Below are 15,483 nucleotides of genomic sequence, written 5' to 3'. Positions count from 1 at the left end.
ATTGCTCTGACTGTACAAGAAAGCAGCACATTAAAGCTAGTTGTGTGACAATGAATGAAGAAATACACCTCAATGGGTGATGACTGTCTCTAATATCAGTACTTGTTTTCTCGTATCTTGTTTTTAACTGTCTTCTCCCACCAGTTTCTTGCATCAAAATGGTAAGCAACCAACTGATGGTTTTTGTTTGATTTCTCGTAGTACATTCAGAAGAAGCACTGTTTTTACTGGCAACGTGTTACTACCGCTCAGGAAAGGCATATAAAGCATACAGGCTCCTAAAGGGACACAGCTGTACTACCCCACAATGTAAATACCTGCTTGCAAAATGTTGTGTTGACCTCAGCAAGTAAGTGAACCCTCTATGTTCTGTTCCAGGGTTACAAATGCGTTTTTTTTTTTTTTGTTGGAATTTTTCCTTGAAAGCTGTCATATTGTGTAAACTAATGATTCATTGGCCCTTCAACTCTAAAGATTACTGTAAGTTCAATTCATGTTGCTTTCAGATATGGACCTAATGAACATTAGCCCATATTGCAGAAACCTCTAAAAGGTATTGAATAACTTGCAAAGGAGTTGTCAAAATGCATAGGGAGAGAAAGAGCATTGACTGCTGAGATGACTCAAGGAGACCAGGCTGGGAAGTGTTTGTTTCGCTCTTGCATTTCTCTGATACTCTTGCTTATTTCATTAAGTGTTTCCAGTATGGATTTCATGGACAGGCCATTTCCCTCAAACAGTAAGCTTGCTCCACTCACCCAGTTAGTGCTATGGGTGGATGAGGGAAAAAGATGTCAGACAAACATCTGTTTAGAAAACAAACTACCTTGAGTCCACACCGTCAAATGCTGGCTTTGACATCAAAATTAACCTTAACAGGGGCATAGTAATATCAAGCTATCGTGGTAGTTTGCTGGAGTTTCATTGCAAGAGCACCTGAATGAGATTAGGGACTGTAGCCTGACCAATGCCCAGAGATGTTAATGAGGGTATTTTGCTTCTGTGTAGATCTTTCAGATTGTTACGACTCAAACGTAGGAAACAATATCTGGTGGAGGTGCTGAATGGAAAGAATAAAATAGACAATAGGAAGTGAAGTTTGTAGTTTGATGTGGTGTGATGCAATTGTGTTGCAGTATTCATGATCCTGCCCACGACATGGAACCAGAATGTAGGTCTCTTGGAGAAGCTCTTTCTTTGATGCTCTTTTCAATAGGCAAATCTTCTGACATCTTCAGAGTACTAGCGAAGTCTTGACTTGTTGCATTTCTTTTGACACTATTTTAGCGCTTCGGGAGCTATTAGGATACCAGTTTCTTTACCACGTCCTCTGAAAGGGAAATCATGTTAATGCTCTACTTGGAAAGGTCCCAGTAGAATAAATTTGAAGCTGATTGTTTTCTCCTGTGCTTTTACAAAGTCTGGTGTATGTGTGATACATTGGCTTCTGAGCTGATTTCGGTTAGGTAGGTGGGATTCCTTAAACGTTCTTCAGAAGTTGTTAAATTTAACTGTCATTGGCACTGTTACATTTACATGAGCTCTTTTATAGAGATGTACCTTGTTTGCTTGTGGGAATGGTCTGTACTGATAGGAGCATCTACATAGAAGCGTAACGTCATGTGGAAGCAAGAGGAGATTATGAAAGAAGCAAAGGCATTAAAATGCAGAGTCTACCACATCCCAGTACTGGATCTCGAACTCAGTGCGTGGAGCCTTACAGGTTGTTTCTCATAGCTGGGAAACGAAGCCAAACTGAAGTGGTATTTTAGAAGACGTGTTTTGAACACCTTCAAAACAAAGTGCTTGAAAGACTGCTCTCCCCTTTGTATTCTACCCAAGATCAGGCCCTTTCTGGAAAAATTGTGCTGTAGTATCTATTTCTGGTTTTGGAGTGGCATGGGTTTGTTTTTGTTTTTTTCGTTAATACCTTCTTTTCACAGTAGAGATGTTCAAAGTATTTTGTACCTCTATGTTGCTAAAGGAATCATTTATTTAACATTCATTTGCAGGAGCTAGTACATATGGGACTTGAAACTTGACAGTGACAGTGCATTTCTGTTTTTGTTTGCAGCAGGGTGAGAACACTGGACTACCAATACTGTGAGCCTTGTAACCCCTTTAAACCTCTTGTTTTTTAAAAAGGCTTGCAGAAGGAGAGCAGATCTTATCTGGTGGAGTGTTGAATAAACAGAAAAGCCATGATGACATTGTTACGGAGTTTGGTGACTCTGCATGTTTTACACTCTCCTTACTAGGACATGTCTACTGGTAATGTTGTTTTTTGATTTTACCTTTTAAAGCTTGGGGGGGTTGTTGTTGGATTTTGGTTTTTGGCAGGTGAGTTTTTCATGTGCATGTTTTATTTTTTGACCAAACCAAATTTTAGCCAAAAAGAAAAAATTAATCTTTTGGTGATTTTTTTATTTATTTACCTGTCTCTGGATTCTATGGCCAGGCCATGTGGTCTGTGCAAAAGAATATGCTAGATCCAGATAGATAGTTGTGGAAACCATCAAGCTTAAGAACGTGAGCGTGATTTCTTTTACCCAGAGCTTTTGACTGCCTGAAAATACCTTAATTCCTCTTCCAGGTTAAGCATGTACCTAGGAGTCATATTCTTGTAACTTAGGGTTTCATCTGATATCTTTTTGAATACAGATGAAACCTGTTCTCAGTGTTACCATGTCATTTTTTTGTCTGGTTTATAGAGGTATAGCTGTAATCTTCAAATGAAAGCGGTAAGGAATACCTTTCAGAATAACTGCAAACTTAAGTGTTTAGCTTTTGCTGAGATAAAAGAAACACTTTAGTAAATGTGAAGAAATGAACAAGTGGGAATAGTGGAGTTCTTGGATTTTTCCCTAATATACCTGTTCTCAAAAAAAAAAAAAAAACAGAAGCAGATTGTTTTTGTGTCCATTTAAGTATTCTGCTTACCTCTAATTTATATGCAAAAATATTATCCGTAGATATTTAAAATAGCGGAAAGGCAAGCAATCAGCTCAGAAAATGAAATGAGCTGTTGGTGAGAACAGCATCTCTCTAAACATGAAAGCTTTAGTGCTTGGGGCTTTTTTCTTTAAGAACTTTAAGTAACTTTCTTCTGTGTATAAATATGCCAAATAACTCGATATTGCTGTTTCTGTTCCTCATTGAAAACTGAGGAATGTTGCTGTGGTTCTCAACATGTTTTTGTTTTTCAACTCCTCTCCTGGAAAGCTATCTTGAACAAAAGCACTGTTCTTAAGTTTCCCTCTAAACTGTTGCATTCTTTTTGCAGCAAGACAGATCGGCTTGCCAAAGGATCAGAATGTTACCAAAAGAGCCTTAGTTTAAATCCTTTCCTCTGGTCCCCTTTTGAATCGCTCTGTGAAATAGGTAGGTCTGCAGAACTGTCTTCCCAGTGAAGATATTTTCTACATTTTTTGATTATGTCAAGTTTTCCCATTTGCCATCCCCATGTGGTAACTTTTTTACGTTGTGTCCAAAACATTGTGAGTAAAATGCCAGCAGGATTCTTCGCAAGTGTCTTTGTGAGTAATAATGGATTTAAAATACTTTACCAGTGTTCAGAGCTTTTCTCATTTTCTTATTTTTCACTACTCCTACATTTTGGATTTAGCAATACCATGTGTTTTCTGAGGAGACCCTTAGAAAACCATGCTTCTGAGAATAACTTAAGCAAGTTACATAAAACAATAAAACTGATTGTCCAGGGTTTTGCAGTGGAAGAACACTTCCAATCTAGTGTAAGAGGTTTTAAAATAATAATGCACCCCTCTAAAATACTGCCCCTTGCCCTCCTTGTTTCAGCATGAATCTTCAGCATACAGACTCAAGAATAACTGTTTAAATCTCCTTCCAATCTTACAGGTGAAAAACCAGACCCTGACCAAACATTTAAATTAACATCTTTACAGAACTTCAGCAGCTGTCTGCCTAACACTTGCACAACATTGGTATCTAATCACAACATATCCCATAGACAGCCTGACTCTGTCCTGATGGAAACTCCGCAAGACACAATTGTAAGTTTTGCTAAAAGTGTTGTATTTGAAGCAGTCTTTCCAGCTTGACTGAAAAATACTAACTAGAAACTACACTGCACGGGTTACTAAAAGCAGCCTTCTGTTTTTTCAGGAGTTGAACAGGCTTAACCTAGAATCCTCCAATTCAAAATATTCCTTGAACACGGATTCATCTATGTCTTACATTGACTCGGCCGTAATTTCACCAGATGCTGTCCCTCTTGGGTCGGGATCTGCCATATTGTCTAAACAGGCTCAAAATAAACCAAAAACTGGGCGGAGTTTACTAGGGGGACCTGCGGCTTTGAGCCCGCTAACTCCAAGGTAAGTCTTTGAGATGGACCGCGTCTGTAGTTAACTGTTCTGCTGATAATTTGTGTGTTGTGCAGCACAAGCCTTGCTGATAGTGGATTATGATGCATACAGAAACAAACTAAACAACTTCAGTAACTGCTCTTGGTCCTAGTGTTCATCTCTTCTGTTTTTTAAACAAGCAGCTGGTGTTCTTGTTTAGAAGAGAGGAGCTCTTGATTCACCATGTTGCCTATTGCTGTATTCACACTAGAAAAGTTTTTAAAGGAATATGCTTCTACTTGAATAAACTGTTATGAAAAGCTATTCTTAAGCACTTGCATTGAAAAATCTCTTCTAAAGAGTGTGTAAATAGTCCTTCCTTTGTGCCATCTTGGTTAAAGAAATGTTCCAGCACTATGTTACAAGCCATTAATACTTGAGCAGTCTGTCTATTAGTTCTGCAGGAGGCAAAGAAAGTTCTGTGTTCTTAAACCTCAGGAACAAGAATGCGTTCTGAGGCATCTTTTATAGATGAGAATGGATAGTAAGGTGTTTTTTTTAGGGTTAACATAAATCTGAAGTATTTCTGAAATAAAGCAGGTAAACTAGGTCTGTGCTTTATTCACAGAATTGGTCTGATACTTGTGGTTTAATATATGGACTTAGACACTTTCTCTTCATTTTATTCTCAGCTTTGGAATTTTGCCACTAGAAACCCCCAGCCCTGGAGATGGATCCTATTTACAGAACTACACTAACTCCTCTTCTGTAATTGATGTGCCATCCACAGGAGCACCTTCAAAGAAGGTACTTCGCATTCTAGAATGGAATTGCTGTTCTGTATGTGTTTTACATTCCAGTGTACTTGAAATCTGTGTATTGCCTTTGTTTTTTTAAAGGCATTGTGGAGGAGGAGTTCATTTTCAGTTTGACTACAACTGGTCAGTTATCTCTCTGCACAAAATCTTTTGGACTTCTAGAAAGTATCAACTGAAATGAAATCTGCTCTGGAATAGTCTGTTTCAATGTAACAACAGATTCTAAAGCCTCAACAAAAAGCATTTTGTTCTGAAAATCTTCAGCTAAGCAAATACAACTCTTTTTCTTTACTGTCTAATATCAAGCAATGATGTTTGTGTTGTAAATGTTCTCAGCTTATGTCACTTGTGTTGGACAGTGAAACAGACTTTGTTTTCCCAAGTTTTATAAAGATGGGCAATAGTGGTTTTTTTCTTTCAAATAAAAATAAACCTTCTCTCCTGCCCCCCCCAAATGCTCGGGCACGTGCAAGCTGCCTCACTGGCATTGCTTGGCAGGCTTAAGAGGCAACCTGGGGCAGATGCTATGACTCCTGTCCACCTGCAATTAGAGAGGAATGTACAAACAATGACTCTAAACTGTGAAGAATTCAAAACTTCTGTGTGCAAGCCAGAGTCTGAGAACAGCCAGAACTTGGAGTCTTCGTGTTAATTTTGTTTAACTCAGGTGTTTTCAAGGGTAACTTCAATAATTCTAGAAGCTTCTTCAATAATTCTAGAAGCTTCAAGTCAGCTGAAAACTTTCTTGCAAGCATTTCTTGAATACTAGTTTACAGGCAGGTCAAACCAAAATGCTGCTGGTGGTCTGTGGAGGTCTGACTGAACAGTGGTGTTTCACTTGGCTAGATCTTGTGTAGAAGAAGCTAAAAATTCTTTTCTTTACTCAGTAAGAAATTGCCACAGTTGCTATAGTGATAAATGAGAGGTGGAATGTTGATGACAGTTGAAGAACCATTTGTTCTTCTCTAAAAACAAAATCCTGAGGATATTTCCTGGTATTTTTAGTAAATCTAGAAGTTGCATGAGGGATGCTAGTGTTTTATAGATGGTCACCTTTAAAACTTTTGCACTGAACTTTTCTTTTAAATCTCCTAAAAAAAAAAAAATAAGTAACACTTAAATTTCTGCATCTGATAGTCTGGACAGATCAGGTGATGCCTAGCTTGCTGTGCTCTTCTGTGACAGAAATTTGGAAACTCTTAGAAGCTGCGTTTCTCTTCTCTCAATAGTCTAATCCCTATAAGAATAAAACGCAGTAAGCAGGTAACTATGTATGTACGTTTTTTCCTTCTTCTCTGGATGTTCTTCTGAAACCCATTACTGGGAACTCCGGATTCTTTTTTGCACAAGCCATTACGGTATCTTGTCTTTAGACAACTCCTTACTGCAACCTTTTCCATCAGTTGTCTTAGTCCTGCCCTTTTTTGCCTTTCTTCTGTTGGGGTGGGCTGTGCTCAAACAGTCTCCTAGAAGCATGCTTTGTATGGAGAGTCCAATTCTTGCCCTTAGTTGCTGAGGAGCAACCAGTTTTCCCCAGTATAGCTGAAAGCACTGCTTTGTGGTGGATCGTGTGTGCGTAGGAAGGTAAGCTGTCACAAGTCTGAACAACTGAAATAGCAAAGAGCTGCACTTCACTGACTGCAATACTCATCTGTGACTGATCTCACACGTGTGCTACATGATGGATGTAAAGCTTCAGGAAATCAAGTCCTACTTGTTCCTTTGTTGTTTTGCTAGGTATGGCACAACAGCTTCATGGTGTAAATATCACTAATTCATGGATGTGCTTTCTACCCAGAAGCATCTGTGCTAGTGCCTAAACACAAACACTTAATAAATTTTAATAAATATTTTAGAATTCTGATGCCTGCTTTGTCCAATGTAAATAATTACTTGGCCAGTCTCACTTCTGCTCTTCAAATTACCAAGTTTGAAAAAGCTTAGTGTAGCTGTGGCTAGAATGTGCATGACTTAACGGAGGTAGTTACCTTGGAGACGCTTACGTAAATGAATGAAACATTAGGATGGATCCAGAGGCTTCCTATTTGAGTGGGCAAGCGTGCTTGCTGGCTGCCTAAACTATCCTCTGATAACAAAAATTGAGAAGGAAGGGAAGAGTAGAATGTTGACAAGTCTGGTAATCCATAAGCTGCTGTTGATTGTGCTGTCGTTAGTCCTACTGCAGATTTTTGGTGTTGCAAAGAGCATCTTTCCTAACTATCACTGACTTGAATGTTAGCCCCCTTGGAAGGGGGCAGAAAAGTACAATTTAGGCTTTCTTTAGAAGGAACCCTATACATCAGACAATGAATTTCTATCTGACCTTGTTCCTTAGAATTCTCAGTCAAGTCATCGCAACTCTAAGCTCCTATATGTTAGCTGTGCCGGGGTAGGCATCAAAGTGCCCATTTTGGCTTGCGTAAGATGTAAGAAAACATAATACCAATGTTTTGGTGCTGCGCAGTGCTCCTTGCTTATAATCTGCAGCAAATAAAAAGCACAAATATGTGTATGTGGATACCAAGCATCGCTGAGCTGACATGCAATATCTTGCAAGTCTTTTTTCTATGTGGCATCATGCAGATCCCCTTTTGATCGAAAAGGTTTCTTCTGCATCTGTCCCAAAGGTTCATACAGTAGTGGTGTAATTGAAGGTACTGATTCATGCTGGGAACAGGTATGCTAAACAGGCACTGAAACTATTGTAGGATCTTCAGGGGAGTGGCAGGCTCAGATATTGTACAGTAAGCACCACAATGAGATGTTAATGGTGAGTGGATTCTGGATGTGAATGTGGTGTGAGAATTCGAGATTTTTTTTCATTCCCTGGTTGTTTGGGAGTTTTTGAACAACTTTCTCCATGTGGAGAAGGAACTTAAAATATGGCATCTGTTAATTCCCTTTTGTTCTTGCACAAAGTTTTAACAGTTTCTTGCCACTAGATGGAGTTTTCAAATCTTTCAAATACTGTGCATGACTCTAGTAAACTCAGTGCTACTTGCATTTTTTCAGGTAGCTTGAGAAATGCTTTGGGTGCTCCTCATGTGGTTGGGGGAAGCCTTTGTGGAAGTTACTTATTTTCTCCTCCTTAGTGCAGCTTTCAATAGGCAGAAGGGATTTGGTCTGATATAACAGATTGAGGCTTCTTAGTGACATAATAACAAACCTGTAGAAACTTTGTGTTATGCAGGCTGTCACCAGGATAAGCCAAGCTGGAACAAAATCTGTCTTCTCTCAGAGCGGAAATAGCCGAGAAGTCACTCCAATTCTTGTTGCACAAACACAGAGCTCTGGCCCACAGACAAGGTAGGAAAATAAAAACAAAGCAACTTGGAACTATCTTTTTGCTTCTCCTTTCTGAAAGCTTTTGGGATTTTAAAATTTATTTTCCACAGCCTGTTTGGTGATTCCTGCAGAGTTTTGTTTAGATAAGGAAGAAGCTTTTTTGTTAGGGGGAAAAGAACTTCATCGGATAGGAAGCTTGCATGTGGTGGGTAGTCATGTTCTAAATTTCATTGGGCAGTTAAACAGTTTCTTCAATAAATGTTAAGGTAGTTGAAAAGAAAACCTGCTCACTTTCTTAACATGGGATAGGTAGATCTGTTTTTCCCATCCCTTTGAGACGGAATACCTGCACTGTTGTACCTGAGCAGTTTTCTTTAACACGACAATAAAATTGTGTTAAAACTTGCTCAGAATGGAACTAAGAACTTTACTGTAATGTGTTTGTTTTCAGTACAACACCTCAGGTATTGAGCCCAACAATTGCTGCTCCACCAAATGCACTGCCTCGAAGAAGCTCTCGCCTATTTACTAGTGATAGCTCTACAACAAAGGTAACAAACTTCCTGCAGTTTTTTCAAACTTGTGGGGTTTTTCCCTTACACATGCCACTGCACTGACTAATAATTTCCCCGTATACATAGCAATTGTAGCAGCTTAAGAACAGGTTCTGTAATGAGTAGAACTTACAAAATATCTCGACTGTGAAACACGTCATGATGCTGTAATATGTAAATTTTCATCCTTGAGAATGCTTAACTAAGACTGAAAACAAGAATATCATGAAGAAAGACAAAGATGTGTGCTTGGATGACAAATGCAGTGGTCCTGTTAGCTGTCAGCCTGTTTGATAAGGCGCTGTGTTCTTCATATTTATTGAAAAATTCATTTTGGGTGGATGCTTTGCTTTTTGAAAAGCAAGCTATATGTTTCATACTGGTTTTCTACTCTATAAACAGTGGAGCAGGACACCAAAACGCAAATACTCATGAACTGTAGTTACCAAGAAAAGGACAGCTAAACATTTAATGAAGCTACAAGGTGTCTGTATATTTAAGTTTGAAAGTAAAATGGCTGGGCATATGTACATTCTTACACAGTTCACTTGCAGGTTTAGTAATCTGAATTCAGAAGTTTTTTATATGTGTAACTCTTGTTCTTACTTACAGGAAAATAGCAAAAAATTGAAAATGAAGTTTCCACCTAAGATTCCAAACAGAAAAACAAAAAGTAAAACAAATAAGGGAGGAATAACTCAACCAAACATAAATGATAGTTTGGAAATTACCAAACTAGACTCTTCCATCATTTCAGAAGGGAAGATTTCTACTGTTGCACCACAGATCCAGGCTTTTACGCTACAAAAAGCAGCAGCAGGTCTGTTTGAATGCTGTCCAACTTAGTAAATCTACCTTTTTATGGTTTAGTGGGGAAGAATGCTCCAGTTTTGTTTTCTGTTCTTAGCCTGCACCTATGACCTTTGTATAATTATAAAGATTGATTGAATTCAGTATATTCTAGTTAACTTAAAGAGAACAGGTAAAGTAGTAGTAAAAAAGTGTCTATCTGTAAGCAAATCTATTCATCAGCTCTGGTCCTTACTAGGGATTAAAATATTTTCAGACAAGGCTGTTTGAAACTTATTCAAAGGAACTGTAAGTAATCAAATCATTTTCCATCATAATTGGGTTTATGTAGTTATTCTCCCTCCGTATTTCCCATTTGTTTAAAAGCTTGTCTTTATCCAGATTGTCTAGGATTTTCTGACAAACTGTTTAATTACTCTTTTGGCTCGATAGAGTTTCTGGGCAGTAAGCAGAGGTATCCATGGATACCAGACGTGGAAACTCTGCTTCAGACCTGAAAAAATGTTTGAATTGCTGCTGTAAATGCAAAAAAATCCATTTGTCCTGAACTTCAGTTTCTCTGCTGACTTAAGAAGTTGTTGGTATCTGACTTCCATTACAAGAGTTGCTGTTCAGAATGTTATGCCTGAATTAAGAGTGTATAGGCCTGTTTAGAAACTCTTGGGAGATTTTAATAAGTAAAATCAGGAGCAGTGCCTGCCACAATTGAAGAGCTTAAGGGATTAGTAGTTTCAGCAATCCTTTTTCCATTTTTATTTATTGTATTTTTCTCCTAGAAGGTTTGATGAGCCTTCTTCGGGACATGGGGAAAGGTTATTTAGCCTTGTGTTCATACAACTGCAAAGAAGCGATAAATATTTTAAGCCATTTACCATCTCACCACTACAACACTGGTTGGGTGCTGTGCCAAATTGGGAGAGCTTACTTTGAGCTGGCGGAATACATGCAGGTAGGAACTGTGTGTGGTCGGTTCTTACTCTTTTCACTTCTGTTTTGAAAGCTTTGCAGAAAACCTGCAGACTTCCTGTGAAAGCTATGGGAAGTTTACAGTTAATATAGCTGTATAAACAAGGTTTGAATGGTCAAGTTATATCTAAAGTGGATTTAGATCTTGAAGCTGCATCACCTTCAGCCTTCTGGAAGAGGCTGAGTGCTTCCTGAAGACTCTGAGAATGCTTTAGACTTATTTTAATGCTTGAGTTATTTTCTCTTGCATCCAGTCACTGGGGTCTCCCCTGCCTCTCCCTGTCTTTACCCACAGCTGTGCCGATGTAACTGTTTGTACTGCGGTGTTGTAAATAAGATCACTGAAACTATTTGGGTTCTAAAACCAGACGTCTCGCCCCCTTTTTAGTTAATGCAGATCACATCAGTGACCTAGTTTCCTTTGCAGCCTCAGAAATGACTGTATTTGTACAGCTTAGGTGATGCCAAACTGCTTCAGAAACAGAAGTGAGCAGCTAAGGGTAATCCAGCAGTAAAACTCTGCTTATCACTGTTGTCCTGATAGTTGACGTGCTCATTTCCTTAGGAGAAGCTTTTCAAACACTTCTGATATGCTGTGTGCAGGAGACAAACAGATTTCAGAAGCAGTTTCTAGATTGTGCTAATCAGGCTGTATGTTACTGTACTACTTAATAGTTAATTTTGAAAGCTGAGGCTACAGACCTTGGTGAATTTCCTGGAATTAGTGTTCTTCCCTTGTTGCTACTTTGTGTTACAACTTGGAAATTGCATTTCTGAAATAGGAGTCTACATCAGAAAGACTTCATTAGTCAACTGTTCATAAGAAGTGCACCAGTTTCAAATGAAAATAAAGTGCATGTATGTGCTGTCACACTCTTACTCACACCCCATCCCTGCATCAGCCATGTTCAGTGCAGGAATTCACATGTTGCCTTTTGCCCTGTAATTAATACACACAGTGTTTGGAGGGGTATAGTTCTCAGTATGAGTGCAATACCTGCCATCTGTTAGAACAGCTAATAATCAGGACTGACAAATCTTTTGCTGATGATGTTTGCTTCTCTTGCACTGCGATATAACAGTCCTGTAATCCGAGACAGCAGCAGGGAGGGCTAGCTGGGTTTCTGCTTAGTCTACTTATGTTGAGATATAGTTATTTCCTTCACTTGGAGGTGATGTTAAAAATACAACAGGACTTGTAGCTCTGCATAATACACTTACAAAGCAAAGAGGATTCTCAATCTGGACATAGGTCAAGGTTAGAAGCCTCCTATGTGCTCTGCTTTGGTGGGTGGAATCTTGTTTTAAGTTTGACTTCTGATTTCTTTTCTCAGGCTGAGAGGATATTTTCAGAAGTAAGGAGGATTGAAAACTACAGAGTAGAAGGCATGGAGATCTATTCGACTACGCTGTGGCATCTGCAGAAAGATGTTGCGCTCTCTGTTCTTTCAAAGGATTTAACAGACATGGATAAAAACTCACCAGAGGTATAAAATGCTGTGGTGTTAAATGAGAAGAGTAACTGGCAAAATCAGTGATTTAGAACAAAACTCTGAATTCAATCTAGCTCGAGTGTATTCTCACGTGAGAACTACATGGGGAAACTGGAGAGGGACATGGCAGGGATTGGCTTTTGAACTGATGATCCCTGAAATGGCTTCTTGGCATTAGAATATAAACTCACATGAAACAGGTTGAAACCTTTTATCTGTTAATGGTTATTTAAATTTGCATTGGCACCGTTCATCCAGGAAGATCATGGATTAGTCAGTCGTGCCTGTTAATGCCAGTATGTGAAGATAAAGAATGGCTTTTCCTGTACCACCTCTTAATTGCTCTAACTAATTCACTGACACATAAAACATATTTGCTCTAGAGCTTATTTTCCAACAGAATATTGCACACTTGTATTCTAAGGTCTATTGAACCTGCAGAGTGTACAGCAGTACAGGCATGATATGCAAAAAAAGAAAAGACAGACCTCTTAATACTTGCCACACTGCAAGTAATACATATGTGTTTATAAATGTGCTCTTAACAGAGTTGAGAAAGCTGTAGAGTTTTTTCTTAGTGTTGGAGGAGAGAATCTTGTTTGTGTCTTCCTAGTAGCTTGTCTAACGGCAGAGGGGAAAAAAATAATGAAGTGGCAGGTCAGTAAGTAGTAGTAAGATATCCTGGAAAGGAGAAAATGCAGATTAAAAATAACAGATAATGACTCTAATGCAAGTAATGGAGAACAGTTAGGGAATTTGGCAGTGATGCTAGCTAGCAGTTTGGGAAAGCAAGGGACCTTGTCTATGATATTTCACTATCTTGGTGATGGCTGCTGAGCAGGAGGGGGAGAGGAGGTTGCTGCTCAAATTGTTACTCTGCAGCTTCCAGAATCCTGGAATGTGAGAAGAGTGTGTGGATGTACTCCATCATTCTTGGATATCCAAGATGTTTTATTTCTAGCCTTTCAACAGCTTCAGAAGCTTTAGTCATCAAAGTATCTAATTGGCACAGATTTGATGGCTGTCTAGATGCTTGATTTCTGTACTTCAGCTTGTCTAGCTCAAAGGGATATTCAGCCTTCTCTTTCTCAGAGGCTTAAATAACTCTTATTATTATTATTAGGACTATTTATAATCTAGTTGGAAGTGAAAACTAAGTCAGTATTGGAAAATCTGTTCATCTCAAACTGGTTGTAAAAAGAAACTGCTAACTGTGGAATGCTGTTTTCACTAGGCGTGGTGTGCTGCAGGAAACTGTTTCAGCTTGCAACGAGAGCATGACATTGCAATCAAGTTCTTCCAGAGAGCCATTCAAGTTGATCCAAACTATGCTTATGCCTACACCCTTTTGGGACATGAATTTGTGTTGACAGAAGAACTAGACAAAGCATTAGCTTGTTTTAGGAATGCAATCAGAGTCAACCCTAGACACTATAATGCATGGTAAGTCATGCTTCAACCCTTTTGTGTTGCATGTGATGTGGAACACCTTTTTGAGAAAAATTAAACGTGCTGCCACTGGCAATGTTTTCTTAGCACTATTCTCACTAAGAAGAGAGTAAAGCTGTTCCTGCAGAAGATGTGGATCTCATTTTTGTTAAACACTTACTCTACACAGGGAGTGCAAGAAATCAGAGCTTTTCTGGCTTCTATTGATCTTTTGGGCTGTGTTATGCTGACTATTTTGTTCTGTGCAGCACTCCTTGTGCATCTAGTTATTTGTTCTTCACTTGCAGCTGGACAGATGAGATCTGTCCTCTTATACCTTAGGATGTAATCTGTTTCTTGTAGCTTTTTTTGAGGGGAAAAAAAGTAGTAGTAAAACTCAGATTTGCTAATGTAAGTCACCTAATCTTTTAAACAATTTCGTATGCTTTCTACCTTTGCTCTTCAGCTAGTTTTTTTGTGTATTGGATATCAATTCTTCAACCAATGCAATCGAGAAAAGTAGCTTTAGTCATAGCTTTCTCCTATAAAGAGTCACTTCTTAGCCTTGGTGGAGTGGCAAGTCTATATTAACTAACTTTTGTCAGTGATTATAGTATCAGTGTGCTCAGAATGCAGTCTTACGTAACAAAATTATTTTTTCTGTTTGCAGGTATGGGTTGGGAATGATTTATTACAAACAGGAAAAATTCAGTCTAGCAGAAATGCATTTTCAGAAAGCACTTGATATCAATCCTCAGAGCTCAGTCTTACTGTGCCACATTGGAGTAGTAAGTAGTCTGTACTCAGCTTTCTCCTTGTTAGGTTTTAATCTGCCTCTGTACTTTGCTTGCAGTAGTCCTACTAACACGTTTAGTCCTACTAAACCTGTTTTAAGCACAAAAGTAAAAGCTCAGAGTAGCTCTTACAGGATCTTAAGTGCCATATGGATCAATAGCCATGGGATTAATGTGTCAGGGAAATACACACTCCTCTCTCCTCACCCCCAGTTGTTTTTAGCCAGTAATGAAATATACTATCAGGCTGTTTATATGAATAAGCCAAGTTACTAGTGGTATGAAAGTCAAGCCCATGTGCAGTTACTCATGGGAACAGCATATTGAATTTGCAGGGCGATCTGGAAAGCTGGTCGTTTGTCCATCTGCCACTGTGGTACATAAAGCAGTACCTCAGCCATAAGCCTCACTCCAGCAAATATGATAAAGCGGTTCTCAGATGTTAGTGATGGCAACAAAAGGCTGTGCAAACATGAACAGGTAACCTGCTGGCATTCACTCACCTGTTATGCAGCAGCAAAGTTGTCAGGGTCTGTAGGAACAATAGGATTCTTACCACTTAAGCACTGAGAATGGCATTGAGCTTACTCCTGGCTGAAGGCTAGATGATTTTCTATCAGTGGATGGAGGGTGTTTTGAAGTCGTGACAGGGAGAGCTGAAGCTTTCTTCCTGTAAGAAAGCTTGGTTTCTTAAGACTTGGTCTGGAATTGGACTTTTTTTTTTTGAAACATATTGTAAGCAAATATAGCAGCTTATCTGCCAAACAAGTCTGTTTAGCCATTTTCCCTTTTTAAGGTTTTAACTCCTTTTTGTAATAGGTCCAGCATGCACTGAAAAAATCTGAAAAGGCTTTGGATACCCTAAACAAAGCTATTAACATTGACCCCAAGAACCCGCTATGCAAATTCCATAGAGCTTCTGTATTATTTGCAAATGAAAAGTACAAGGTAAGATTTGGTACTATGCGTACAACCTTAAATTATCTTGAAATTGCTATGAATAGGGATAC

At 38.8% G+C, this 15,483-nt stretch overlaps 1 protein-coding gene across 2 annotated transcripts in view; it reads left to right on the top strand.

Annotated features, from left to right (window-relative positions):
• Window positions 1-15,483, top strand: part of CDC27 (cell division cycle 27) — a 32,425-nt gene that overhangs the window by 8,980 nt on the left and 7,962 nt on the right. Inside the window, exons 3-16 of one of the 2 annotated variants that reach the window (XM_032202610.1) lie at window positions 202-349; window positions 2,146-2,271; window positions 3,284-3,381; window positions 3,877-4,031; window positions 4,144-4,355; window positions 5,018-5,132; window positions 8,334-8,449; window positions 8,880-8,979; window positions 9,595-9,802; window positions 10,572-10,741; window positions 12,093-12,245; window positions 13,486-13,694; window positions 14,350-14,467; window positions 15,293-15,421. In XM_032202610.1, the coding sequence (XP_032058501.1) occupies window positions 202-349; window positions 2,146-2,271; window positions 3,284-3,381; window positions 3,877-4,031; window positions 4,144-4,355; window positions 5,018-5,132; window positions 8,334-8,449; window positions 8,880-8,979; window positions 9,595-9,802; window positions 10,572-10,741; window positions 12,093-12,245; window positions 13,486-13,694; window positions 14,350-14,467; window positions 15,293-15,421 (2,057 nt within the window). Of the gene's footprint in view, window positions 1-201; window positions 350-2,145; window positions 2,272-3,283; window positions 3,382-3,876; window positions 4,032-4,143; window positions 4,356-5,017; window positions 5,133-8,333; window positions 8,450-8,879; window positions 8,980-9,594; window positions 9,803-10,568; window positions 10,742-12,092; window positions 12,246-13,485; window positions 13,695-14,349; window positions 14,468-15,292; window positions 15,422-15,483 lie in introns of both variants that reach the window. The other variant, XM_032202608.1, reaches the window with a different exon arrangement.

This window comes from Aythya fuligula, chromosome 24 (genome assembly GCF_009819795.1).
Source record: "Aythya fuligula isolate bAytFul2 chromosome 24, bAytFul2.pri, whole genome shotgun sequence".
NCBI classification, from domain to species: Eukaryota; Metazoa; Chordata; class Aves; order Anseriformes; family Anatidae; genus Aythya; species Aythya fuligula.
This window is presented reverse-complemented; position numbering and strand designations above follow the sequence as displayed.